Here is a 26,574-nt window from a genome sequence, read left to right on the forward strand (position 1 = left end):
GGGATTACAGGCACATGCCACCATGCCTGGCTAATTTTTGTATTTTTAGTAGTCATGGGGTTTCACCACATTGTCCAGGCTAGTCTTGAACTGACCTCAAGTGATAAGCCCACCTCAATCTCCCAAAGTGCTGGCTTTACAGGCGTGAGCCACTGTGCCTGGCCACACCCCGTTAGTAATTTTAATCAGGTTAAGGAATTATTTTATCATCTGAAAATTTGGGGGTTCAGTTGTCTTTGTTGATTAGTCAAAGTGGGTAAGTTTTATATGGTATTTAATGTTTCTTAATTTTGTATTGTTAGCTAGTATTCAATAGTTTTATTTGTGGGAATCCTGTAGGTTCTGATGAAAGGATTTGTACCTTTAGATAGTTTTTACATTTGTTGTTAATAGCCAAGGATTATTTTTTATGTATTAGTATTGTCAAATCTGAACCATGAGGCCTGATACCAAACGCTTCCTTATGATCTCCCTTTGCCAGTGAATAGTTGTGTTTTGTTTTTTCCCCAGGCAGCTCTCACTAAGATTGTAGTCCTTTTCTGGGTTTCAGACAAGGGTCTTGGTTCCAGCTGCTTAAAGGCTCCAGACCTAGACCTTTCATTGTGTTCTCAGTATGATTGTTAAAAATGCAAGCCCAGGTTGGATGCAGTGGCTCACGCCTGTAATCCCAGCACTGTGGGAGGCTAAGGCAGGAGGATCACTTGAGCCCAGGAGTTGGAGCAACAACCTGGTCAACAGAGCAGGGTGTCGTCTCTACAAAAAATACAAGAATTAGCTGGACAGAATGGCATACACCTGTAGTCCCAGCTACTCAGGAGGCTGAGGTGGGAGGATCACCTGAGCCCAGAAGGTTGAGGCTGCAGTGAGCCATGACTGTGCCACTGCACTCCATCCTGGGTGACAGAGGGACAGCCCGCCTCCAAAAAGCAAGTTCTTTGGTAAATGTTCTCCACAGCCCTGCCACCACCAAAGTGCAAGTAAAGCGTGTTTATCTGCTCTGGTTTTTAGTTTTGTCTTTTTTTCGGGCATATAGCAGTTTCTCTTGGAAAAATCTAATGACAGTGTGCTTGATATATGAAACATTTTTGGATGTTTTGTAGTGAAATAAATTTATTGGGACTGCTCTATTACTGGGATTTGATAACACAAATTTGTCTGCAGATTTACTTAATATTCATTTTATAAACAGACATTAGCCCTTTCTTTCACTTCGCTTTTTGCTTTTTACTCCACTTACTGCCTTCAAGTCAAATGGACTATTGCTGTCATTCATAAGATGATGTAGTCACAGAGCAGCTTCAGAATACTCATGTAGAAAATATAAGGATGATATGCCAGACTTGGGTATTTTTGTGGAGTCCTTGCCATAGTGATGAATAAATGAAGAATGAATCTTCTAGTAATGTTTAGTTTGCAGCTTATGCCTTTTTCGGGATTGACTTTGTTTTGAAGGTACCTTTTTCTAGTAACCTTTTTCTACTCTGTCAAATAAGTCCTGTGAGGACCGCTTTTAAAAACGTGGCTTTTTTGATCTTTGGAACATGCTTTAAGAATTACTGACTTAGGCCGGGCGCGGTGACTCACACCTGTAAATCCCAGCAGTTTGGGAGGCCAAGGCGGGAGGATCACGAGGTCCAGAGATTGAGACCATCCTGGCTGACACAGTGAGACCCTGTCTCTACTAAAAACACAAAAAATTAGCTGTGCGTGGTGGTGGGCGCCTGTAGTTCCAGCTACTCAGGAAGCTGAGGCAGGAGAGTTGCTTGAACCTGGGAGGCAGAGGTTGCTGTGAACCAAGGTCGCACCACTGCACTCCAGCCTGGGCGACAGAGCAAGACTTCATCTCAAAAAAAAAAAAAAAAGAAAAAGACTGACTTAACCTGTTCTTTTGGCGTTTGTCTCCTTCTGAAACAATGCTTTCATTTTGTTATAGTTTTATTTCCTAACGTGAAATTTTAATGTAATACTAGGAATTTCTCTCTAAAATACTGCTTTAGCTATATCCTACAAATTTTGATATTATGTTCTCATTTTAATTCATTTCAGAAATTTTCTAATTTTCACTATAATTTCTTTTTTGACCCATGAATTATCAAATATTTGAGAATTTTCCCAGATGTCTTTCTGTTATTGATTTCCAGTTCAGTTTTGCTGTGGACAGAAAACATACTTTGGGCCAGGTATAGTGGCTTATGCCTGTAATAATACTAGGACCTTGGGAAGCCAAGGCCAGTGGCTCACTTTGAGCTCAGGAGTTCGAGACTAGTCTGGGCAACATGGCGAGATCCTATCCTAAAAAACAAATAAAAAGTTAGCTAGGCATGGTGGCTCGCCCCCGTGTTCCCAGCTGCTTGGGAGGCTGAGATGAGCTTAAGAATCACTTAAGCTGGTTGCAGTGAGCTGAGATCATGCCACTGTACTCTGGGTGACAGAGTGAGACCTTGTCTCAAAAAAAAAAAACCCCAGGAAACAAAAATAGACTTTGTATGACTTCAATATTCTTTGTTTGTTTGTTTTTGAGATGGAGTCTGGCTTTGTCACCCAGGCTGGTGTGCAGTGGCATGATCTCAGCTCACTGCACCTCTGCCTCCCGGGTTCAAGCAATTCTCCTGCTTCAGCCTCCTGAGTAGCTTAGATTACTAATGTGTACCACCACCATGCTCAAATAATTTTTTAATTTTTCCTTTTTTTTTTGAGACGGAATTTTGCTCTTGTTGCCCAGGCTGGAGTGCAATGGCTTGATCTCGGCCCACCACAACCTCCGCTTCCCAGGTTCAAGCAGTTCTCCTGCCTCAACCTCCCGAGTATCTGGAATTACAGGCATGTGCCACCATGCCTGGCTAATTTTGTATTTCTTTCGTAGAGATGGGGTTTCTCCATGTTGGCCAGGCTGGTCTTGAATTCCTAACCTCAGGTGATCCGCCTGCCTCGGCCTCCCAGAGTGCTCGGATTACAGGCATGACCCACTGTGCCTGGTGACTTCAATACTTTTAAATGTGTTGAAACTTTTTTTGCAACTCTTATGTTTTATCTTGGTACATGTTCAGTCTGCACTTGAAAAGGGTATATATTCTGTTGCTGTTGGATGGAAATTTCTGTATATGTCAATTATGCTAAATTGGTTAATGTAGCGTGGTTTTAAGTCTTCTGTAGCATTGATTTTTCTGTCTACTTAAAAAATCTGTTTTTGAGGGAAGGGATGTTGAAGTCTCCAACTATAATTGTAAGTTTATGTATTTTTTTTTTTTGCAGCTGTATTAATTTTTGCTTCATGCTAAACATTTGTATTTTTATCCCTTCCTAAAGAATATACTGTTTTTTAAAAAAAAAAAGACTGTTTTATCATTATGAAATGACTCTATCTCTGATAGTTTTCTTTTATTCTACAAGTTAGCGAAGGCAATATTTTTTCCCCCACTAGGAAACATGTTTTTATTCTTTTGCATTAGAATATTAGGTATTTAAAAGTTTACTTTATTTCCTAATTTCTAAGAACTCTTTTTTTTTTTTTTTTTTTCCCTTTTCTTTTGAAACAGGATCTCGTTCTGTTGCCCAGGCTAAAGTGTAGTGGCACAGTTAGAGGCTCTGCTCCCTGGGTTCAAGGGGTTCTTCCACCTCAACCTCCTGAGTAGCTAGGACTACAGGTGTGTGCCACTATACCTGGCTAATTTTTGTATTTTTAGTAGAGACAGGATTTCACCATGTGCCCAGGCTGATCTTGAATTCCTGGGCTCATGCCATCTGCCTGCCTCAGCCTCTCAAAGTGCTGGGATTAGAGGCATGAGCCACCACGCCCAGCCCAAAACTTGGTCTTTCCTTACCTGTTTTTCCTACTATCCTGGATCTTGTATTTCTCAGGTTTAAAATTGAATATGGGCCGGGCGCGGTGGCTCACGCCTGTAATCCCAACACTTTGGGAGGCCGAGGTGGGTGGATCACGAGGTCAAGAGATCGAGACCATCCTGGTCAACATGGTGAAACCCCGTCTCTACTAAAAATACAAAATATCAGCTGGGCATGGTGGCGCGTGCCTGTAATCCCAGCTACTCAGGAGGCTGAGGCAGGAGAATTGCCTGAACCCAGGAGGCAGAGGTTGTGGTGAGCCGAGATCGTGCCATTGCACTCCAGCCTGGGTAACAAGAGCGAAACTCCATCTCAAAAAAAAAAAGAAAGAAAATTGAATATATTTGCTCAGTGTTGCGTACTTGGTAAATATCTGGAATCAAACACAGACAAGTTTAAAGGTGTGAGCCTTTTCACTGTGATTAATTTTAGTATAGCCAAATGTAAAGCCACAGTTACAGTTTACCTTTTTCTGCATTGTAGGAATAGACTTCAAGATTAAAACAGTTGAATTACAAGGAAAGAAGATCAAGCTACAGATATGGTAAGTGATGCTAATTTACTTTACATAGCGAATGCTAAGTTCCTTAAGGTTTCATAGTGAAATTCTTTTTTGTCACAGGTTTAGATTCTGAGACTGGGTTACATGAAATAATCTCTAAAGTTTTTAGTGACATGCTTTGTGAAAATATTTGTTTTCTTTAATAGGTTTTTAACTTTTTATGGGCATTATTTTTATTAGTTTGTATTAGGTTTGCCTGAAGAAGTACAAAAAATTATTTGAATTTGTATTTTTCTGAATCAGAATTTTGAATTATAATAACAATATTTTCCAACAAATATTGTTTTATTTGTATTATGTATATTAACCTATTAATTATTAACAAGGACCCTGTGAAATCTGTGTTACACCTTTTGAGAAAACAGCTTTACTGAGGTATAACTGACAGAATAAGTGCACATTACGGTTTGATAAGTTTTGACACGTATAAACCTCTAAAACCATCACTACAGTCAAGATAATGAACAGATTTGTCACTTCAAAAGTTTCCTCAAGTCTCTTTGTGATCATTTGTAATCCCTTCTTCCCTACTACCACTGGGTCCCCAGGCAGCTACTGTGCTTTCTTGTCACTATTTCTAATACTAGATATAAACGGAGGGTATGTTTTCTCTTTGTCTTTTTGCGGGGGCTAGGGTCGGCCTTCTTTCACTCATCATAATTGTTTTGGAAATGATCAATACGTTTATTACTTTTTATTGCTCAGTACTATTTCATTAAGATACACAACTTGTTTATTCAGCATAAAGCAGCTATGAGACTTTGTATAGGCATATACTTTCTTTTCTCTTGGATTATTCCTATTTTACAGATAACGAAACAGACGTACTTTGAGATAATTTAACCAAGATCTTAGAGCATATTTGTGGCAGAGCTGGGATGCATACTTGCTGGGATTACAGACCTGAACCACTGCTCCTGGCTCATTTTTTGTTCTTCATTGCCTGTCAGCAGTTGTGCTGGGCCAAATGTGGTGACTCAATTGTGGAGGCAGGAGGGTCTCTTGAGACCAGCCTGGAAACATAGTGAGACCCCTATCTACAAAAAAAAAAATTATGAATTTTTATGTTTTCTCAATGGGTTTTTTTTTTCTGTGATAGGACCTGTTATATGATAGTTAGGATGAGTGATACATATAGAGTACTTTAGAACAGTGTCTGACACATAATTAATGTTCAGTAAATCATAGCTACTGTTATTTTGGGGTCTCCCGTTATGAGGTTAGAATGCTAAGAATATTATTTTAGGCTATGAGCAGAGGAGGCAGTTAGCAAAGGACATTGCAAAGCCATACCTGGAGACTTAGAATGAGGAGAAATCAGTGTCCCAGAATCCGATAGAAGACTGTTCTGAACGTTAGGTATTCCCTTTTAAAGGAAGCTAATAGTTAGAAATTGAATATGTTTAACCAAAATGTCTCTGTTACCTGATGTTGTAATTAGAAATATCTTTATGTGTAACGTTCTTTTAATATAAATTTAAATAGAATTTAGATATTTTTAAGTGTTTCCTAAAACTAGTAGTTCTCTTTGAAACAAAATCCACTTGATGATCATTGATTTTTGTTTACTTTAGCTGGGAAATAACTCAGCAAATGAACTGTGGCTCATACTCTGTTTCATTATAATTAAAGTTGATCTCTGAGGAAGGACGTCAGCTATTTATTTTGAATTTCAAATAGGTGCCCCCTCATCCATGTCTGACCTTCGTTCTAAGTGGTGACCTTAGTACCAAGCCCTGACTAGCTCTGCCATGCTGATTGGCTCTCTTAACTATGTTCCTTTGTGTTTATACTTCAAGCTACGGATTAGCTTTTTGACAGTAAGAGATACATTGTGGCTGGGTATATATATATATGTATGTTTGAGTATATATATAACAGAAACAATATTTCCTTAAAATATATTTTACATAAGACCTTTGCCCTACAAATTTATACTGTTCCTCCATCTGTTCTCCCTCTTCCACAAACTTTCTCTTATTCTGTTCCTTGACTTTGTAGATTTATATATTTCCCCTTTTCATTTTAGTCTTTTTTTTTTTTATTTAGATAGAATTTTGCTTTGTCACTCAGGTTGGAGTGCAGTGGCATGATCTCAGCTCATTACAACCTCTGCCTTCCGGCTTCAAGTGATTCTTGTGCCTCAGTCTCCCAGGTAGCTGGGATTAGGATGTGCATCACCACGCCCAGCTACTTTTTATTTTTATTTATTTATTTTGAGACAGAGTCTCACTCAAGCGCCAGGCTGGAGTGTAGTGACACAACCTCCATCTCTCGAGTTCAATCAGTTCTCCTGCCTCAGCCTCCCAAGTAGCTGGGACTACAGGCACGTACCACCATGCCCAGCTAATTTTTGTATTTTTAGTAGAGACAGGATTTCACGATGTTGGCCAGGATGGTCTTGATCTCTTGAACTCATGATCTGCCCACCTCAGCCTCCCAAAGTGCTGGGATTACAAGTGTGAGCCACCACACCTGCCCTAATTTTTATATTTTTAATAGAGATGGGGGTTCACCATTTTGGCCAGGCTGGTCTCGAACTCCTGACCTCCAGTGATCTGCCAGCCTCAGCCTCCTAAAATGCTGAGATTACAGGCATGAGCTACTACACCTGGACCCATTTTAATTTTTAGCTAGCTTTTAGACTTCTAGAAGTAAAAAGTAACAGGCCAGAGTTGGTGGCTCAGACCTGTAACCCCAACACTTTGGGAGGCCAAGGCAAGTGGATCGTTTGAGACCAGCCTGAGCATTGTGGTGAAATCTCATCTCTACAAAAAAATACAGAAATTAGCTGGGTATGGTGGCATGTGCCCATGAAGTCCTAGCTGTTTGAGGACTGAGGCAGGAGATCGCTTGAGCCCTGGAGGTCAACTGCAATGAGCTGTGTTCACACCACTGAGCTGTGTTCACACCACTGTACAGCCTGGGTGACAAAGCAAGATCCTGTCTCCAAAAAGAAAAAAATAAACAAACAATAAATAAGTAATGATTGACACTGGTTTTTAAAGAGAGCCTTCCCTAAAAGATGCTCTAGTGGCCTTCAAGATTAATCTGTAAAAGATTTCTATTGTACCTATGAAACTCAAGAATATTACAGAAATAGTAACATTTCCAATTTAAAGTTGTTTAATTTTTAGACATGTTAAATAGAACCTCTCTGAGCTAAAACGCTTTTCTACATGCTAACATGCCAGAGAGAAAGAAGCCATGCAGCTCAAGGTTAAGAGATCTGAGATATCCAGGTAATTTAACAAGGCTTTTAGCATGAAAAAGCTCATTACCCATAATTTACGATACACAGAAATGCAAAACATCGTCCTCAGCTTTAATGCTTTGCCTCCAGTTGTTACCGAAAAGTACAGTGATTTTTTTTAAATCTCACTAGTTCAAATAAATATATTCAGATTCTTATTGTAGCGTGAAAATTCCTATTCTGTCATTAAATATTAGCTTTGGAAAATTTCTTCAATTTGTGCTTAAGCTTTTCCTATTTTTCTTTATTTGAATGATCTTCATGTCTTGCTTTCATTCCAGGAAATCCATGGTGTACAACACCCTTTGTTCTTTAATGTTTTAACTCCTTCATCTTCCAGAATCTCTTATGCCCAGTTATCCTCCCTATTTTTATATGATCTCCCATTTGATTTTTTTTTAACATTCTAGATCCCATTTTTATTTATATGTTTCAAACTTTTTTTTTTTTTTTTTTGAGATGGAGTCTTGCTCTGTCACCCAGGCTGGAGTGCAGTGGCGTGATTTCGGCTCACTGCAACCTCCTCCTCCTGGGTTCTTGGAATTCTCCTGCCTCGGCCTCCTGAGTAGCTGGGCCTATAGGCACACACCCCCACGCCTGGCTAATTTTTTGTATTTTAGTAGAGATGGGGTTTCACCATGTTGTCCAGGCTGGTCTCGAGCTCCTGAGCTCAGGCAATTCAGCCACCTCGGCCTCCGGGATAATAGATGTGAGCCACCGCGCCCGGCCTGTTTCATTCAGACTTTTATACTTTTTAGCATGACTGTATCTATCCCACAAAATAGTCTGGCTCCTTGATTTTAAATTATCCTTTCCTTGAGTCCTGCCCAGACTGTCATTATACCAGCCCCTAACAGTTGTTAAGGCAATCAACAATTTATTTCCAACAAGGGAACAGGGTCCTTGCCTCACTATTTCTAGGCTAAATGATGCTCCTCTGCCCAGGGCTAAAAATAGCCACAGCTGCTTGTTTATTGGTCACATTATTTTTAGGTTTGCATACACACATATGCCTAAATCTACTCCAGCCCAGCAGGTCAAATCCAATAAGCAAAAGAAAGTGGTAAATATCTGAAGAGACAGTTAAACATTGTACATGTTCACAGTATCTTTTTATGTCACTATAATACAGGTTTCTAAGCCTGTTTTCAAAACTACTCTCTTATCTTCTGTTTTTAAAATTTTTTCCCTGCCAGTCTACTTAGTAAGATAAGTTTCTGAAATTACAGAACAATGACAGTAGAATTTTCCTCACTTAAAGTAATAAATAGCCGAGAATTGCTGTGAAATCCTACTTTTCCCACTGACAAATTATAAAAATTAAGTGATATGTTCTTCAGAATTAAAAAGGTATGTTTCCTTAACTGTTAATACCACACTTGGGGTCAGGTAAGCTATGTACTCTGGCTGTTACTATGACAGTTATTTTTGGTCTGGGCACTGACAAAACCAGGAGAGGCCAGAGGCAACATCAATCTACTCTGCAAGACAGAGACCCCAAGTTTCATAACTCTGTGTTTTTTGGTAAAATAATGAAGTTGTTCCTTACTTTATAAATTAGGATGTCAAATTTCTCATGTTGAGTTTTCTTTTAAGCAGATCTGGATTTCTTCAGATACACAATTTGGCTATACCCAAAATACCATGAGCTTGTTAAGTTTCTCTTTATTCAAGAAATTTTTTTTTCACAAATTGTGATAAATGCTGTCAAGGTGAATAGGGTAAAATGATGGAGAATGGGGTAAGGATGAGGGAGGAAGTGATTTAGATAGAATGATCAGGGAGGTCCTCTCTATAGAGGTGATATTTAAGATAAGAAGTTGAGAGATGAACAGAAAGCAACCAAAGTCATTTAGTCAGTAAATGTTTATTGAGTATCTATTTGTCAGCTGTTGGTTGGTGGTAGGAATATAAGCATAAATCAGACATATAGGAGCCCTGCCTGCAAAAGCTTACATTTTAGTAAGTTAAGTCTAGATCTTATTATGCTTTTTACCATGTTGCCCAGGCTGGATCTGCCTCCCTTTTCAAAGAGTCTGAATTAATTAACTTTATTTTTCTTATACTATAAAAGCACTACATAGCAGCCACAGCTGGAGCCTGGGTCTCCTTCATAGAGACTCTGGTATGGGTCTTACAAGTTGGTCAGTGAATACCTGATAGGGAGACTCATTGAACATGTTGTCTTTCTTGAGGTATTGAGGATGAGATAGCTGTAGGTCTTGAAGATAGTATTAAAGGTAACCTTGGCAAAGGTGCCTAGGGTAGCAGTGCAGCTCCTGGTGGAGGTGTAGCAGTCATTGATATGGGCCATCAGCAGCAGCTTCTTGGGCATAGGGGCTGACAGTGCCTCTAGGGGACTGGGATGAGGCCACCAGCACAGAGCTACAGTGGTTACCTTGCAAGGGACTGTGGGTCTTGCTGATCTTGATCCCTAAGTAGCTTCATTGAACATGGGAAATGGAGAGGTTGGCCCGTATATGTTGACCCTGGAGATGGCAGGGACTACTTCCTTGAAACACGTAACATAGAGACTGATGTGACTCTTGTCCCTGACTGTGACAGATGCCTTGAACCTGGTCCACTGGCCAGCACAGGTCTCTTTTTGCATGGGCGTAATCTTCAAAACCTCATCTTTGAGGACATCCTTAGGAAAAAATGAGCAATCTCAGGCTCCTTGATAGGCAGGGAGAAGAGAGAGATTTCCTCCAGGAACTTGACTGTTATGTCATTTATCACGTGGCCCACCTTGGTGACAGGGAGCTTTTCCTTGTCCTTGTCTCCTTGAGCTCCCAGGCCTTGGTGACAACCCTGGCCCAGTCACCCCTCCTGAAGCTTCCCAGTTTAGGGCCCCTAGCAGTGGCAGAATCTTTATCTCTTTTCTTGCTCCACTTTTTGTTTCCTTGACACTTACAATCCTCTGACATTCCATAATGTTTCACTTATTTGTTGTCTATCTTCAGTAGAATATAAACTTTGTTACAGCAGGACTTTTTATTTCATTTATGGCTTTATCTCCAGTGCCTAGAATAATGTCTAGCATGTAGTACTTGCTTAGTAATATTGGTAGAATGAAAGAATGGGATATTGTCTTATTTTCTTATTTTAAAGGGTAGGTTTATATACTTTGAGATGAAATGAGCAAATCACAGGGCTGTGATTTTCATAAGGAGATTAAAAAGTCCAAGTCTTTCACTTAGCTAAAAACCATTTTATTTTACTTGTGTAGAAGTAGGCTACAGGCAAAGCCAGCATTTTCCTTGTGAGGCAGCTGTAAGTACTGCTTAAGCACAGATAAATATTAACTTGAGAGCTCAGTACCATAGAGCATCTATCTGCAAAGATGGTCTTGACTTAGAGCATTGTTAGGACATCTTAAAAACATAGAATTAAATTTTGAGTCTCATGGTGACATGATTGTAGCTCTGCATATTTTTATGGAAAATATTTCTTATTGTTTGTTATCTCTCCTTATTGTTTATAAGGGGGGGAAAAAAAGAGCAACAGCTAAGGTCCAAGGAAGTTAAGTACATTCATGGTCACTAAGCTGGTAGAGGTAGAACCTGACGATAAATTTAGGCCAGACCCCAAACCCATGTTCTGTGTATGTTCTTGCATAATGCCCGACGTATAGTAGACATTCAGTTAATATTTGGATTGATGGATAAATGAGTAGATGGCAAACGTATGAACATTCTAAGAGCATTAAAGATATGAAAAGATTGAGAATCTAATCATATGCAGGGAGTAGGAACAGATCTTGCAGAAGTTCTTAGTAGGAACAAACTTAAGAATTTAAAAATGGTTTCTAGTGATTAGCGAAAAGAGTACCTCAAAATGATAGAGGCTGGAGAAAGGTTTAAAATACTGTAAGGCTTTGTAACCCCCAGAATAGAGTCTGAATTGATTCTGGTTATAATGAGTTTTTATTGGAAGTTTTCTGTTTTTACTTTTATTTTTGTGGAAAGCCCAGTCATGTTTTCAGTTTGTTTTGTAGTAACTCTTTTGATCATAATTCACATACCATACAATATACCCATTTAAAACAATTTAATAGTTTTAGTATATTCGCAAATTTGTACAATCGTTGTTACCATTTGAGAACATTTTTATCTCCCCTGAAAAGAAACCCCATGCCTGTCATTCTTTATCCTCCCAACCTCCTGGCCAGGGAAACCACTCATCAATTTTGTCCCTATTAAATTTCTTATTCTGGACATTTTAAATATATGGAATCATATAATATGTGGTCTTTTGTGACTAGTTTCTTTCAGTTAGCATGAGGTTATTGGGGTTTGTCTGTGTTGTACGTTAATCAGTACTTCATTCATTTTTATGGCTGAATAATATTCCATTGTATGGATATACCACATTTTATTTATTCATTCATTAGTTGATGGACCTTTCAGTTGTTTCTACTTTTTGGCTATTATGAATAATGTTGCTGTGAATATTCACATCTGTGTTTTTGTGTGGATCTACAAGTTTTCATTTCTTTTGGCTGTATACCTAGAATTGTTGGATCGTACGGTAGCTCCATGTTGAACATTTTGAGGAACTACCTTACTGTTTTCTAACATGGCTCTATCATTTTACATTGTCACCAAGAGCATATGAGGGTTTCAGTTTCTCTACATCCTTACCAACGCGTCTTACTGTCTTTTGGGTCATAGCCATCCTGTGGTGGTGGGGGTTGTATCCTAGGTTTGTATCTTATTGTGGTTTTTATTTGCATTTCACTAATGACTAAGGATGTAGTGTATCTTAAGTGTTTATTGGCCATTTGTGTATCTTCTTTAAATAAATGTCTGTTTAGATCTTTTGTCCATTTTTAAGTTTGGTCATTTGTCCTTTTATTGTTGAGTTGCAAGTTCTTTGTATATTCTGCATACACAAGTCCCATATCAGACAGACAGTTTGCAAATAATTTCTTCCATTCTGTGGGTTGTCGTTTCACTTTGTTGGTAGTGTCCACTGAAATAAAAGTTTTTAATTTTTCATGTCCCATTTACCTGTTTTTTCTTGCTTTGGTCAATTGTCAAATCGACTATTTGAAGATGACCCCATATGTTTTCTTCTAAGAGTTTTTATAGTTCAGCTCTTGGATTTAGGTCTTCATCTATTTTGAGTTAATTTTTATAAACGGTATGTGGTAGAGGGTCCAACTTCATCCTTTTACATGGATATATATTCAGTTGTTTCAGCACCATTTGTTGGAAAGCCTGTTTTTTCTCAATGAAACTATTAGAAGTTTTAAGCAGAAAAATAGGATCAAACAGATATTTAAAGAAGATCACTCTGGCTGCTGTGTGAAGAATGGCAGTCCATCATCTTTGGATCTTAGAATGCCAACAAAAGGTACTGTGAACAAGCAACCAGTGACTTAGAATGAAGACCACCAGGAACTTATCCAAAGAGGCATGAGAATAAAGTGTTAAAAGGAGAAAATGCAGTTGGCCGAGCACAGTGGCTCACGGCTGAAATCCTAGCACTTTGGGAGGCTGAGGCAGGCAAATCACCTGTGGTCGGGAGTTCAATAGCAGCCTGGCCAACATGGTGAAACCTCGTCTCCACTAAAAATATAAAAATTATCTGGGCCTGGTGGCACGCATTTGTGATCCCAGCTACTTGGGAGGCTAAGCCAGGAGAATAACCTGAACCCGGGAGGTGAAGATTACAGTAACCCAAGATTGTATCACTGCACTCCCTGAGACTCTGTCTTAGAAAAAAAAAAGAGAGAGAGAGAGAATGTAGTCAACTGTGTAGCATTCTGCTTAGTGATTAAGATGCAGTCATGCAGTGCATAATGATATTTCAACACAATGGTTGTCCCATTAATATTATATTACCATATTTTTACTGTACTTTTTCAAGATGTATTTAGATGTTTAGATATACAAATACTTATTGTGTTACAGTTGCCTACTGTATTCAGTATAGTCACATACTCTACACGTTTGTAGCCTGGGAGCAATATGCTCTACCATATACTACAGGTATGTTGTAGGCTATAATAATTTAGGTTTGTATAAGTACACTCTATGATTTGTGCACAATGATGACACTGTCTAATGGTGCATTTCTCAGAATGTATCCCTGTCATTAAGAGGTACAAAATATATGAAAAGGAAGTAGCTATTGGATTTAGTATCCAGGTTATTGGATGGAGACCTTCTGAAAAGGAGTTTTGGTAGAGTAATCAGTAATAGCAATCCAATTAGAATTAGTTAAGGACCAAAAATGGGAAAACAGCAACTAGAGAAAACTCTTTAAAGAAATTTGCTGGGAAGATTTTTGTGTAAATATAGATAAGTTTATCCTAATATTTATATGGGAAGGCTAGGATAGCTAAAACAATTTTGACAAAGTAAAGTAAGTGGGAAGAATCAGTCTATCTGTTTATTTAGCCTCAGTAATGAAGACAGTATGGTAATGGAGGAGGCCTAGACACATAGGAGATTAAAAGAGAAAAAGAACCCATAGATTGAACTGTGGTATGGCCTGCAGCTTTTTGACAGAGGTACAAAAGCAATTCTGTAGGGGAAGGTTATTACTTCGGTATTTCCAGCAAATGGTACTAGAGCAATGGACATTCATAGGCAAAACTGTAAACCCCTACTTAAAATTCACAGTTTGTGCTGAAATTAACTCAAAATATACCATCAGTTTAATAAAACCATAAGACAGCCAGGCACAGCGGCTTATGCCTGTAACCCCAACAGTTTGGGAGGCTGAGGCAGGCAGATCATCTGAGGTCAGGAGTTCGAGATCAGCCTGGCCAACATGGCAAAACCCCGTCTCTACTAAAAATAGAAAAATTATCTAGTGTGGTGGCATGCGCCTATAATCCCAGCTACTCAGGAGGCTGAGGCAGGAGAATCTCTTGAACCCTGATGGCAGAGGTTGGAAGAGCTGAGATCATGCCACTGCACTCCAGCCTGGGCGACAGAGGAAGACTCCATCTCAAATATATATATATATATATATATGTAGAAGAAAAATCTTTGGAACATAAGACTAGGTAAAGAGGCTGGGCACAGCAGATCACTTGAGGTCAGGAGTTTGAGACCAGCCTGACCAACATGGCAAAAACCGTCTCTACCAAAAATAAAAAATTAGATAGGTGTCGTGGTACATGCTTGTAATCTCAGCTACTCGGGAGGCTGAGGCAAGAGAATCACTTGAACCCAGGAGATGGAGGTTGCAGTGAGACGAGATCACCCCACTGCACTCTAGCCTGGGCAACAGAGTGAGACCCTATTTTAAAAAAAAAAAAAAAAAGGTAAAGATTTCTTAGACGTACCACTAAACACATGATCTGTGAAAGAAAAAAATCAGTAAATTAATTAGACTTTCACAAAATTAAAAGCTTCTTCTCTACAAAATACCTTGTCAAGAGAATGAAAAGACTAGCTACAGACTTGGAGAAAATATTTACAATCCAGTGTATCTGACAGTGGACTTCTGTTTAAAAATAACTTTCAAAAGTCAACAGTAAAAAAAACTAACAATCCAGGCCGAGCACAGTGAGGTGGCTCACACCTGTAATCCCAGCACTTTGGGAGACCAAGGTGGGAGGATCACCTGAGGTCAGGAGTTCAAGACCAGCCTGGCCAACAGTACCAACAATTGCTACTAAAAATACAGCAATTGGCTGGGTATGGTGGTGGGCGCCTATAATCCCAGCTACTCGGGAGGCTGAGGTAGGTGAATCGATTGAACCCTGGGGGTAGAGGCTGAAGTGAGCCAAGACCGCACCATTGCACTCCAGCCTGGGCAACAAGATCAAAACCCTGTCTCAAAAAAAAAAAAACCCAGAAACAAAAAACCAACAATCGAATTAGAAAGGGGACAAAAGAGATAAACAGAGATTTCACCAAAGAGGATGTGCGAATGGCAGATAAACACATGAAAAAATGTTCACCATCTTAGCCACAGGGAAGTACAAATTAATATGATGATGAAATATTACTATATGCCCTCTTAGAACTGCAGAAATTAAAAAATAGCAACAGCATCCAATGCCGATGAGGATGCAGAGAAACTGGATCTTTTATATGTTGCTAGTGCAAATGTCAAGTGATAGACCCACTCTGGAAAAAGTTGGCCAGTTGCTTACAGTTGTACACTTACCATATGACCCATGAATACCATTCTTGGGCATTTATTTCAAAGAAATCAAAAGTTATGTCCTCATATAAACCTGTACATGAATATTCTTAAAACTTTGTTACAGCCCAAAACTGGAAACAGCCTCAAATGTCATTCCCTTGGGTGAATGATTAAACAAATTGTGGTATATACATACCATAGAATGCTACTCAGCAATGAAATGGAACAGACCAGGAATACATGCAACAATTTGGAGAGGACCTCAAGAGCATTATGGTGAAAGAAGTGTTAAATGACGGTTTCAAACGGCAGCATACTACACGATTGTACTTACGTAACATTCTGGAAAAGAAAAAAGTATAAACATGGAAAACAGATTATTGATTAGAGTTTAGGGACTATGGGGAGTACAGGAGTGATGCAGTAGTTCTCTATGGTGTTTGTTGTGGTAGTTACATAAATCTATACATGTGATAAATTGTAGAGAACTATGTATATATACATGCATACACAAATAAGCGCACGTTAAAAAAAAAAAAGCCCTGAAATCTGAATAAGGTCTGTAGATCATAATACCCAATGTCAATTTTCTGGTTTTGCTATTATGCTGCAGTTATATTCGATAATATCATTAGGGAAAGCTGGGTGAAAGGTACTCCGGACCTCTCTGCACAGTTTTTTAACTTCCTGTAGGCTATAATTATTTCAAAATAAAAATTTTAAAAATATCACCTCAAAAAAGGAACAGGAATGGTTGGAGAGATGTAGGGTTGAGAGTGGGGTTTTTTGCTTTATTTTTGCCTTTATTTATTTTTTTGAGATGGAGTCTTGCTCTGTCACGCAGGCTGGAGTGCAGTGGTGTGATCTCGGCTCACTGCAACCTCTGTCTCCCACGTTCACATGATCTTCCTGCCTCAGCCTCCCGAGTAGCTGGGATTGCAGGCATGCACCACCACGTCCAACTAATTTTTTTATTTTTAGTAGAGACAGGGTTTCACCATTTTGGCCAGAATGGTCTTGAACTTCTGACCTCAAGTGATCTGCCCACCTCGGCCTCCCAAAATGCTGGGAGTACAGGCATGAGCCACCATGCCTGGCCTTATTTTTGCTTTTTTAAAAAAGATACTAAAACATGTTTGTAAGCTTATGAGATGATCAAAAAGGGCAAAATGATGATACAAATGAGAGGACATAGTTAACAGGAACAAATCTTAAACCTTTGGCTTTAAGCATTAAATGAGAAAAATAGTATTATTTACATTTCTGTCTTATTTATAAGTGAGGTTATCTTTACAACATTTTGTAAATGATTCTAAGTGTAAATGTGGCTATCGTATGGTATAGTTCTCTAATGTTCTAAAAATTCTACCTGCTTTTGTATTGCATCATGGAACTAAATTATTAAATAAAATTAAATTTTAAGAGTTTTTATGGTGTTTGCTATGCTTATTCAATAACCTTGAGTTTTATGTGTCACTTCCTACTGTTTTCCCTTTCGGATTTTTATCCAATATGGGTAGGTTATTAATTTCCTTCAATTAAAAAGTTTTTATATATACTTAGGAAAAACTAATTATTTATTCTTGTTTTGTCCTTTATGTAAAATGTGGTAATATAAAAATGCTTAATAGAAATTATTGGCTGTTTATTTCAGGGATACAGCAGGCCAGGAGCGATTTCACACCATCACAACCTCCTACTACAGAGGAGCAATGGGTATCATGCTAGTATATGACATCACCAATGGTAAAAGTTTTGAAAACATCAGCAAATGGCTTAGAAACATAGATGAGGTAAGACTAGAAATTGTATAAACCCTTCATGAACACACATTTGTGTGCTTGGTTAGGAAGAATAAATATTCCAGTTGATCTTCACGATATAATGTACTGTTGAAGACATTACTATTGAAATATTTCTACTTTCTAAAAGTTAGTGTTGGCTGGGTGCGGTGGTTCACACCTGTAATTCCAGCACTTTGGGAGGCTCATGCAGGAGGATCACCTGAGGTCAGGAGATTGAGACCAGCCTGGCCAACATGGTGAAACCCTGTTCCTACTAAAAATTACAAAAATTAGCTGGGCATTGTGGCATGTGCCTGTAGTCCCAGCTCCGGGAGAGGCTAAAGTAGGAGAATCACTTGAACCTGGGAGGCAGACATTTGGAGTGAGCTGAGATCGCACCACTGCATTCTAGCCTGGGCAACAGAGCAAGACTCAGTCTCAAAAAAAAAAAAAAGAAAAGTTAATGTTATTATTTGCCTACCTTTTTCTTAAGTTTTTGGGAAGTCTGTCTAGAGCCCTATTCAAGACAATTAGTAAATTACTTCAAAACTCTATATAGCCATCTTATAAGATGACCCCAAATAGAAGCTACCAGTGACTTTCTGGAAATGACTTTTTTCTTTTTTTTTTTCTCCTAACCACTAGACCACCAGGAAGAATTTTTTCTTAATAAATTTTTACTGAATGAGTGAAATGTCCAGCAATTTTTTAAGACTTTATTTTTCATGTTATAGAAATAAAATATTGTTTCTAGGCATTTTGAATTATGTGGAATGCTAATACAGTAAAAACCTAACTAAGAAAATAGTTCCATTGCATGTCAAGATGTTGGGGTTTGTTTTTTGATTTTTGTTTTTTTGAGGTAGTCTTACTTCATCACCCAGGCTGGAGTGCAGTGGCATGATCTTGGCTCACTGCAACCTCTTCCTCCTAGGTTCAAGTGATTCTGTGTCTCTGTGTCCTGCGTAGCTGGAATTACAGGTGTGTGCCACCACACCCGGCTAAGTTTTGTATTTGTAGTAGAGACGGAGTCTTGCCACGTTGGCCAGTCTGGTCTTGAACTCCTGGCCTCGAGTGATCTGCTCACCTTGACCTCCTGAAGTGCTGGGATTGCAGGGGCGTCCAGCCTGATGTTGCTTTTTATAAGTTAAAACTATGTATCGAAGCATGTTTGTTTCTTTGCTATGGCATAGGTGGCTTCTTGTTAAAGAGTTTTTTTTTTTCCATGCCTATTGCTACCTTCTAGGCTTTGAATTTCATTAAGAGTAACTCTTTGAAGCAAGTTTTGGCCAAACACACAAAGACCAAGTCTTAAGCCAATATTAGACCTAAGATAATACCCTTAATGGTAGCAATACTAAGGACTCATTACTACTTTTTTGTTGCTAGAATAAATCTTTAGGAGAAGTCTATTATTTTGTAATAATTATTTAAAGATACACAGATCTTACAAAAAGCTTTATTTTGATTTCCTTATTCTTTATTATTCAGGTAAGTAGTCTATAGTAAGAGCAGTTTAAAGATTTTGCAGTGCGTTTCCAACAACCATCATTTCTCTGATTCTACCACATGAACTGGTGTCCTCCTATTCAATCCTATTTGACATTAACCACCCTTAGTGTCAGACTCCACAAGTTTGAGGATTCAGTCCACAAGACCGCCCTCACTTGCAGCACCACTTGCAAGTCCTGGGTCCCCAGGCTTACCCACATTTCTGTCTTCTGTCCAAGTTGGCTGTAGATTTTGGAAATGCCACTCCATGTGATCATTTGCTAGAGTGAGTCATAGAACTCAGGAAAATGCTATGCTTAGGATTACCATTTTATTATAAAATATACAACTTGCAAACAGCCAAATGGAAGAAGGGCATATGCAGGGAGTTGGGGCAGGGCTCCAGAGCTTCCATGCCCTCTCCGGATACGCCACCTCTCCCAACACCTTGATGTAATTCATTAAATTGGAATATTCCTTACCCTCAGTTTTTCAGATTTTGAATTGAAATTCCATCACTTAGGCATGATTGATTAAATCATTGACCTCTGGTGATTGAGTGTAATGTCTGTCTCCCTTCCCCTCCTAAGAGGTCAGGAAGTGGGACTGAAAGTTTCAGCCCTCTAATCACTTGGTTGATTCCTCTGGAGACCAGCCCCCATTCTGAAGCTAGATAGAAGCCTTGTCATCAGTCATCTCATTAGCATAAACCCATTATAGTCAAAAGAATCTTGTTATGAATAGCAAAAGACAACCCTGTCACTTAGGAAATTGGGAGGTCAGTGACAGGAACCGGGAACAAAGACTCAATATATGTTTTTATTATACCACAGACTTAAACACCTGACATGGTAGACTGAATGGTTTGTTTCCCATCATAAACTGAGAAACATACAACCTAGGTATTAAAAAGGAAAATTGTGGGTGTGGTGATACACACCTGTGGTCCCAGTTACTTGCAAGTCGGAGGCAGGAAGGTCGCTTGAGCCCAGGAATTCAAGGCTGCAGCGAGCTATTATCATACACTGTACTTCAGCCTGGGTGACAGAGTGAGACCCTGTCTCTAAAAAAGAAAAAACAAATTAAGTTATTTAAAAAAGAAAATCTTGGCCGGGCACAGTGGGTCATGCCTGTAATCCTAGCACTTTGGGAGGCCAAGGCAGGCGGATCAGCTGAGGTCAGGAGTTTGAAACCAGTCTAGTCAACATGGTGAAACCCTGTCTCTATGAAAAACACAAAAAATTATCTGGGCGTGGTGATGGGCACCTGTAGTCCCAGCTACTTGGGAGGCTGAGGCAGGAGAATTGTTTGAACCCAGGACGCGGAGGAAGCTGTCATGAGCTGAGATCATACCACTGTACTTCAGTCTGGGTGGCAGAGTGCAACTCCATCTTAGAAAAAAAGAAAAAGAAAATCTTGTTTCTTTGACACATTAAAGGGTTATATAACATGATCAAGAGGAACTTACCCCAGGAATGAAAGGGTAGTTCAACATATAGAACTATCAATATAATATACCATATTAATAAAGGACAAAACTATATAATCATCTCAGTTCACACAAAAAGTAACATTTGACAAAACCCAGCATTCTTTTATGATTAGAACAGTCGTCTGGGCGTGGTGGCTCACACCTGTAATCCCAGCACTTTGGGAGGCCAAGGTGAATGGATCACCTGAGGTCAGGAGTTTGAGACCAGCCTGGCCAACATGCTGAAACCACATCTCTACTAAAAATACAAAAATCAACTGGATGTGGTGGCAGATGCCTGTAATCCCAGCTACTTAAGAGGCTGAGGCAGGAGAATTGCTTGAACCGGGAGGCAGAGATTGGAATGAGCCGAAATTATGCCATTGCACTCCAGCAAGACTCTGTCTCAATAACAACAACAACAACAACAAAAAGGCAGCAAACTAGGAATAGCAAATAACTTCCTTAATTCTGTAAGTGACATCTACAAAACTACCACAGGTAATAACATACCTGTCCCCTAAGATCAAGAACTTGGCAAGAATATCTGCTCTGGCCACTTCTGTTCAACATTATGCTGAGATTCCAGCCAGAGAAGGAAAAAAAAAGCCATCCAGCTTCAAGAAACTATTTATAAATGGTGGAATCTTTTATATAGAAAATCCTTAAGAATCCACATATATATATATCCGAAAACTCTTAAAACTATAAACAAGTTTAGCAAGGTTGCAGGAAATGAGATCAAGATACAAAAATCACTTTTATTTCTGTACACTAGCAATAACCGAAAATTACACTGAGAATAAAATTCCTTTTGTAATAATATCAAAAAGGAAAAAGTAATTAGGAGTAAATTTAACCAAGAGTGTAAGACTTGTACACAGAAAACCATGAAATATTATTGAAAGAAATTAAAGGTCTAAATAATTAGAAAGATAACCAGTGTTCATGAATTGGAAGACAGTATTGTTAAGGTGGCTTTACTACCCAAAGTGATCTACAGATTCAGTGAATCCCAATTGCTTTTTTAAAAATCCCCCCCTGCAGAAATAGGCAAATAGGCAAACTGACCCTAAAACTAACACAGACAGGCAAGGGACCCAGAATAGCCAAAATAATCTTGAAAAGGAAGTGCAAAGTTGTAAGACTCACACTTTCTGTTTTTGTTTGTTTGATTTTGTTTTTGTTTGTTTTTTTGAGACAGACACTTGTTCCGTCACCAGGCTGGTGTGCGGTGGCGCAGTCTTGATTTCCTGCAACCTCCACCTCCCAGGTTCAAGCAATTCCACTGCCTCAGCCTCACGAGTAGCTGGGACTACAGATGCACGCCACCACACCCAGCTAATTTTTGTATTTCTTCAATAGAGACGGTGTTTCACCATGTTGGCCAGGGTGGTCTCAATCTCGACCTCGTGGTCCACCCACCTTGGCCTCCCAAAGTACTGAGATTGTGCTCGGCCACACTTTATGGTTTTAAAGTTTACTGCAAAGCCACAATAATCAAGACATTGTGATACTAACACAAGGATAGTCATAAAGATCGATGGAATAGTACCGAGAGTCTAAAAATAAACTCTTACATATATGGTCAGTTGACATTTAACAAGATTGCTAGACAGTCCAGTAGGCAAAACAATAGTCTTTCCAGCAAATGGTACGGGAAAACTGGCTATCCTCATGTGAAAGAATGAAAGTTGGATACCCACTTCATCCCATACAGAAAAGTTAACTCAAAATGGATCATGACACCTGGGGATGGTGTGCCACACCTGTAATCCCAACACTTTGGGAGGCCAAGGTGGGCCAGTTGCTGGAGCGCAGGAGTCTGAGACCAGCCTGGGCAACATGGTGAAACTCTATCTCTAGGAAAAAAAAAAAATTAGCCGGGTATGGTGGCATCCACCTGTAGTTCAAACTAGCTGGGAGGCTGAAGTGGGAGTATCACTTGAGTCCAGGAGGTCAAGACTGCAGTGAACCATGATTGCACTACTACACTCCAGCCTGGGCAACAGAGTGAGATTCTGTCTTAAAAAAGAAAAAAAATGGCCGTGGACTTACATGTAAGATCTAAAGCCATGAAGTGGCAAAAGAAAAGAAATGGATAAATTGGGGTACATCGGATTTAAAACCTTTGTGCTTTGAAGGTTCTACCATTAAGAAAGTGAAAAGCCACCCCACAGAATGGAAGAAAACAGGACAGACTTTAACAAGTGTTGACAAAGATGTAGAGAAATTGTATATTGCTGGTAGAATTGTAGAATGATGCAGCTGCTTTGGAAGATATTTTGGCAGTTCTCAAAATGTTAAACACACAGTTACCTTATGACCAACAATTTCACTCCTAGGTATTTTTACCCAAGAGAATTAACAACATATATCAACACAAAAGGTATACGCAAGTATTTATAACAGCATTATTCACAGTAGCCAAAAAAATAGAAACGACGCGAACATCCATCAACTGACGAATTCATAAATAAAATGTGTATATTCATATAATGGAATATCACTCGGCCATTAAAGGGCATGAAGTACTGATAAGTGGTACAATGTGGGTGAACCTTGAAAACCTGATGGAAGAAGCCAGACATGAAGGCCATATATGATTCCCTTTAAATGAAATACCCCAAATTGACAAAAACATAGAGACAGAAAGTACATTCATGGTTGTCAAGGGCTGGGGATGATGTGTGGAGAGAAAAGAGTGATTGCTCTGAATAGAGGTTTATTGGGGAGTGATAAAAATATTCTAAAGTTAGTAGTGGTGATAATTGAACTGTCTCATAAATATACTAAAAAACACTGAATTGTATATTTTTACAGGGTGAATTTTATGATGTGTGAATTATAAACTCAGTAAAACTGTTATTTTTTTAAAACTTGAATTGAGCTTTAATACCTTGCTTTACAATTACAGCTGACCTTTGAACAATTGGGTTTGAACTACACAGGTACAGTTATTATTTTTTAATTTGAAAAATATTTTTGAGATGGGTGTCTCACTGTGTTGCCCAGGCTGGTCTTGAACCCCTGAGCTCCAGTGTTTCTCCCATCTTGGCCTTCCTAGTAGCTAGGACCATAGGCGTGTGCCATCATGCCTGACTCACAGATCCACTTAATATACATATTTTTCAACCAAAGTCAGATTGAAAATAAGAATTTTGACACTCACATGTAATAAAGCGTGGTTTGGGGCCATCTTTGCATGTATGTCTGTTTCACAGGGCTGGCTGCAGGACTTGAGTATGCGTGGATTTTGATAAAGGAAGTAGGGTTCTGGAACTAATCAACCACCCCCATGGTTACTGAGGGGACTGTATTTCTTCCCCCTCCCATCCCCTTCCCTCTCCTCTTTCGGTTTCTGAATGGTTTTATTATTATTAAACGTCAACATCCTTTTAAAGTATTTGTTGTTTCTATTTAATTATAGACAGTGATCTCTCTGTGATATGTTTATCAATATGTGGAGATATTTTTGGTTATTACAGCTTGGGTTCAAGAAAAATGCTGACCCAAAATGTCAGTAGGGCTGATGTTGAGAAACCTTGGTCTAAATACACCTCTCTGTATTAGTACCTTGGGAAGATTAATCATATTTTAAGCTAGTTACAGTTTGCATGTGTAGTTCATGTAGATAGAGATATGTGTCCTCCTGCATAAACATGTCTCTTTATGGATTTGTCTGTGTGGTGTAACTACCAGTCTTTCTTCGGGTGTTTTTGCCTTACATGGTTGTAAACACAATATGTATCTGACTGGAAAAAGATTAATGTGCATGTTGGCATAAGAAAATGTATGAGAGAAGTTCTCTATATACTGAGTGCTGCCCTGGCTCAGCAGTGAAGTCTTTAACCTCATCATGCTTGTTTCTTATTGTTAGTAAGGATCATACAAATAAGGATGATCTTAGCTGTGAAGATATGTATTGGACCGTGCATAGCGGCTCACACCTGTGATCCCAGCACTTTGGGAATCTGAGGTGGGAGGATTGCTTGAGCTTAGGAGTTCAGGACCAGCCTGAGCCGTATAGCAAGACCTTACCTCTACTAAAAAAAATTTTTAAAGCCGGGCATGGTGACAAGTACCTGTAGTTCCAGCTATTTGGGAGGCTGAGATGGGAGGATCACCTGAGCCGAGGAGATCAAGGCTACAGTGAGCTACGATTGTAGCAGTATTGTAGCACTCCAGCCTGGGTGACATAGCAAGACCCTGTCTCAAAAAAATAAATAAATTTTTAAAAAGACTTGTATAATACTGTTTTGATTTTTTTTTTTAGTTTTTATGTTTTATTATTCAGAGAAGCATATCCTAGCTCTTTTTCAGATCTTAGCTTTTTTTTTTTTTGAAGACAATTTCTCACTCTGTCACTTAGGCTAGAGTGCAGTGGCACAATCGCAGCTTACTGCAGCCTCTACCTCCTGAGCTCAAGCAATCCTCCCACCCCAGCCTCCCAAGTACCTAGAACCACAAGCATGCTCTATCATGTTTGGCTAATTTTTATTTTTGTCGAGAGGGAGTCTCACTGTGTTGCCCTGGCTGGCCTCAAATTATTGGGCTCAATCAGTCTTCCTCCGTTGGCTTCCCAAAGTATTGGGATTACACAAATGAGCCACTATGCCCAGCCAGGCTTACTGTCAAATATGTTTTTGAGGCCAGGCGCGGTGGCTCAAGCCTGTAATCCCAGCACTTTGGGATTATAGGCCGAGGTGGGTGGATCACGAGGTCAAGAGATCAAGACCATCCTGGTCAACATGGTGAAACCTCGTCTCTATTAAAAATACAAAAAATTAGCTGGGCATGGTGGCGCGTGCCTTTAATCCCAGCCACTTAGGAGGCTGAGGCAGGAGAATTGCCTGAACCCAGGAGGCGGAGGTTGTAGTGAGCCGAGATCGCGCCATTACACTCCAGCCTGGGTAATAAGAGCAAAACTCTGTCTCAAAAAAAAAAAAAAAAAATGGTTTTGAGCTAAAGTTTTATTTATGCTCTGAAATGCCACTCATGTTTAAGGAATTATATCTGTTTCCTCACTAGCCCCAGAATACTGATGCAAGTTGGCATGGAGGTGTAGTTGGTTGTAAATTGGTGGTCAGATTGCTAAAGCTTTTTTTAAAAACAGGCTGAAAACACCTTAACACTTATAAATTTATATACAAGGTAATTTTACCTTTTTTTACTTCATTGATCACTTATTTATTGGCTTTCTTCTATCGGCCTGCTTGCAATAACTTACCAGGTATTCTTAGTAGAAGAGTAGCTTCTGAAACTACAGATAATTTGTCTTCTGTTTGAGTGGAGGTTCATGTTAGTGTCTCTGGTAACTTGCAGTGTCTGGTAGTGATCAGGATGTGGGTAGATTATTACAGGTCACTGTAATAATTTGTCCATTTAGCTGCTGGGAGCCTTTTAAAACCATACTTCTGTACTTTTTTGGGATCATGGACCCCTTTGAGAAATTAGAATCTTACCAGAATGATGTACTTCTACAACTTGCAAAGTTTTATATGTGGTTCTTGGAATTACTGATGTCCGTGAAGTCCATCCATAGATTCTAAGATCAAAATGCCTCTTACTTTTACTGACCCTTAGCACATGGCAGAATTTTAGGAACACCTGATATATTGCTGCTTATTACTGGATATTTGCCAGGTTTCCTTTGTGTTAGCAGTAACATAAATTAAGAGGCACTAAATTCAGATAAGACCATGGAATCCCCAAGTAGGGAGTTTCTTTATAATACGTTATATGTAATTTTTCTTTCTCTTTTTTTTTTTTTTTTTTTTTTTTTTTTTGTTGGTGGGGAGTGGTGGGCAGAGTCTTACTCTGTCTCCCAGGCTCGAGTGCAATGGCATATTCTCATCTCACTGCAACCTCCACCTCTTGGATTCCAGTGATTCTCCTGCCTCAGCCTCCCGAGTAGCTGGGACTACAGGCACCTACCACCACACCTAGCTAATTTTTGTATTTGTAGTAGAGACAGGGTTTCACCAAGTTGGCCAGGCATGTCTCAAATGCCTAACCTCAGGTGGTCCACCCTCCTTGGCCTCCCAAAGTGCTGGGA

At 39.2% G+C, this 26,574-nt stretch overlaps 1 protein-coding gene across 1 annotated transcript in view; it reads left to right on the plus strand.

Annotated features, from left to right (window-relative positions):
* Positions 1-26,574, plus strand: part of RAB10 (RAB10, member RAS oncogene family) — a 93,143-nt gene that overhangs the window by 50,337 nt on the left and 16,232 nt on the right. Inside the window, exons 2-3 of the mRNA XM_002757962.5 lie at positions 4,327-4,387; positions 17,425-17,563. Of these exons, the coding sequence (XP_002758008.1) occupies positions 4,327-4,387; positions 17,425-17,563 (200 nt within the window). The remainder of the gene's footprint in view (positions 1-4,326; positions 4,388-17,424; positions 17,564-26,574) is intronic.

Source organism: Callithrix jacchus, chromosome 14 (assembly GCF_049354715.1).
Source record: "Callithrix jacchus isolate 240 chromosome 14, calJac240_pri, whole genome shotgun sequence".
In the NCBI taxonomy this organism is placed as follows: domain Eukaryota; kingdom Metazoa; phylum Chordata; class Mammalia; order Primates; family Cebidae; genus Callithrix; species Callithrix jacchus.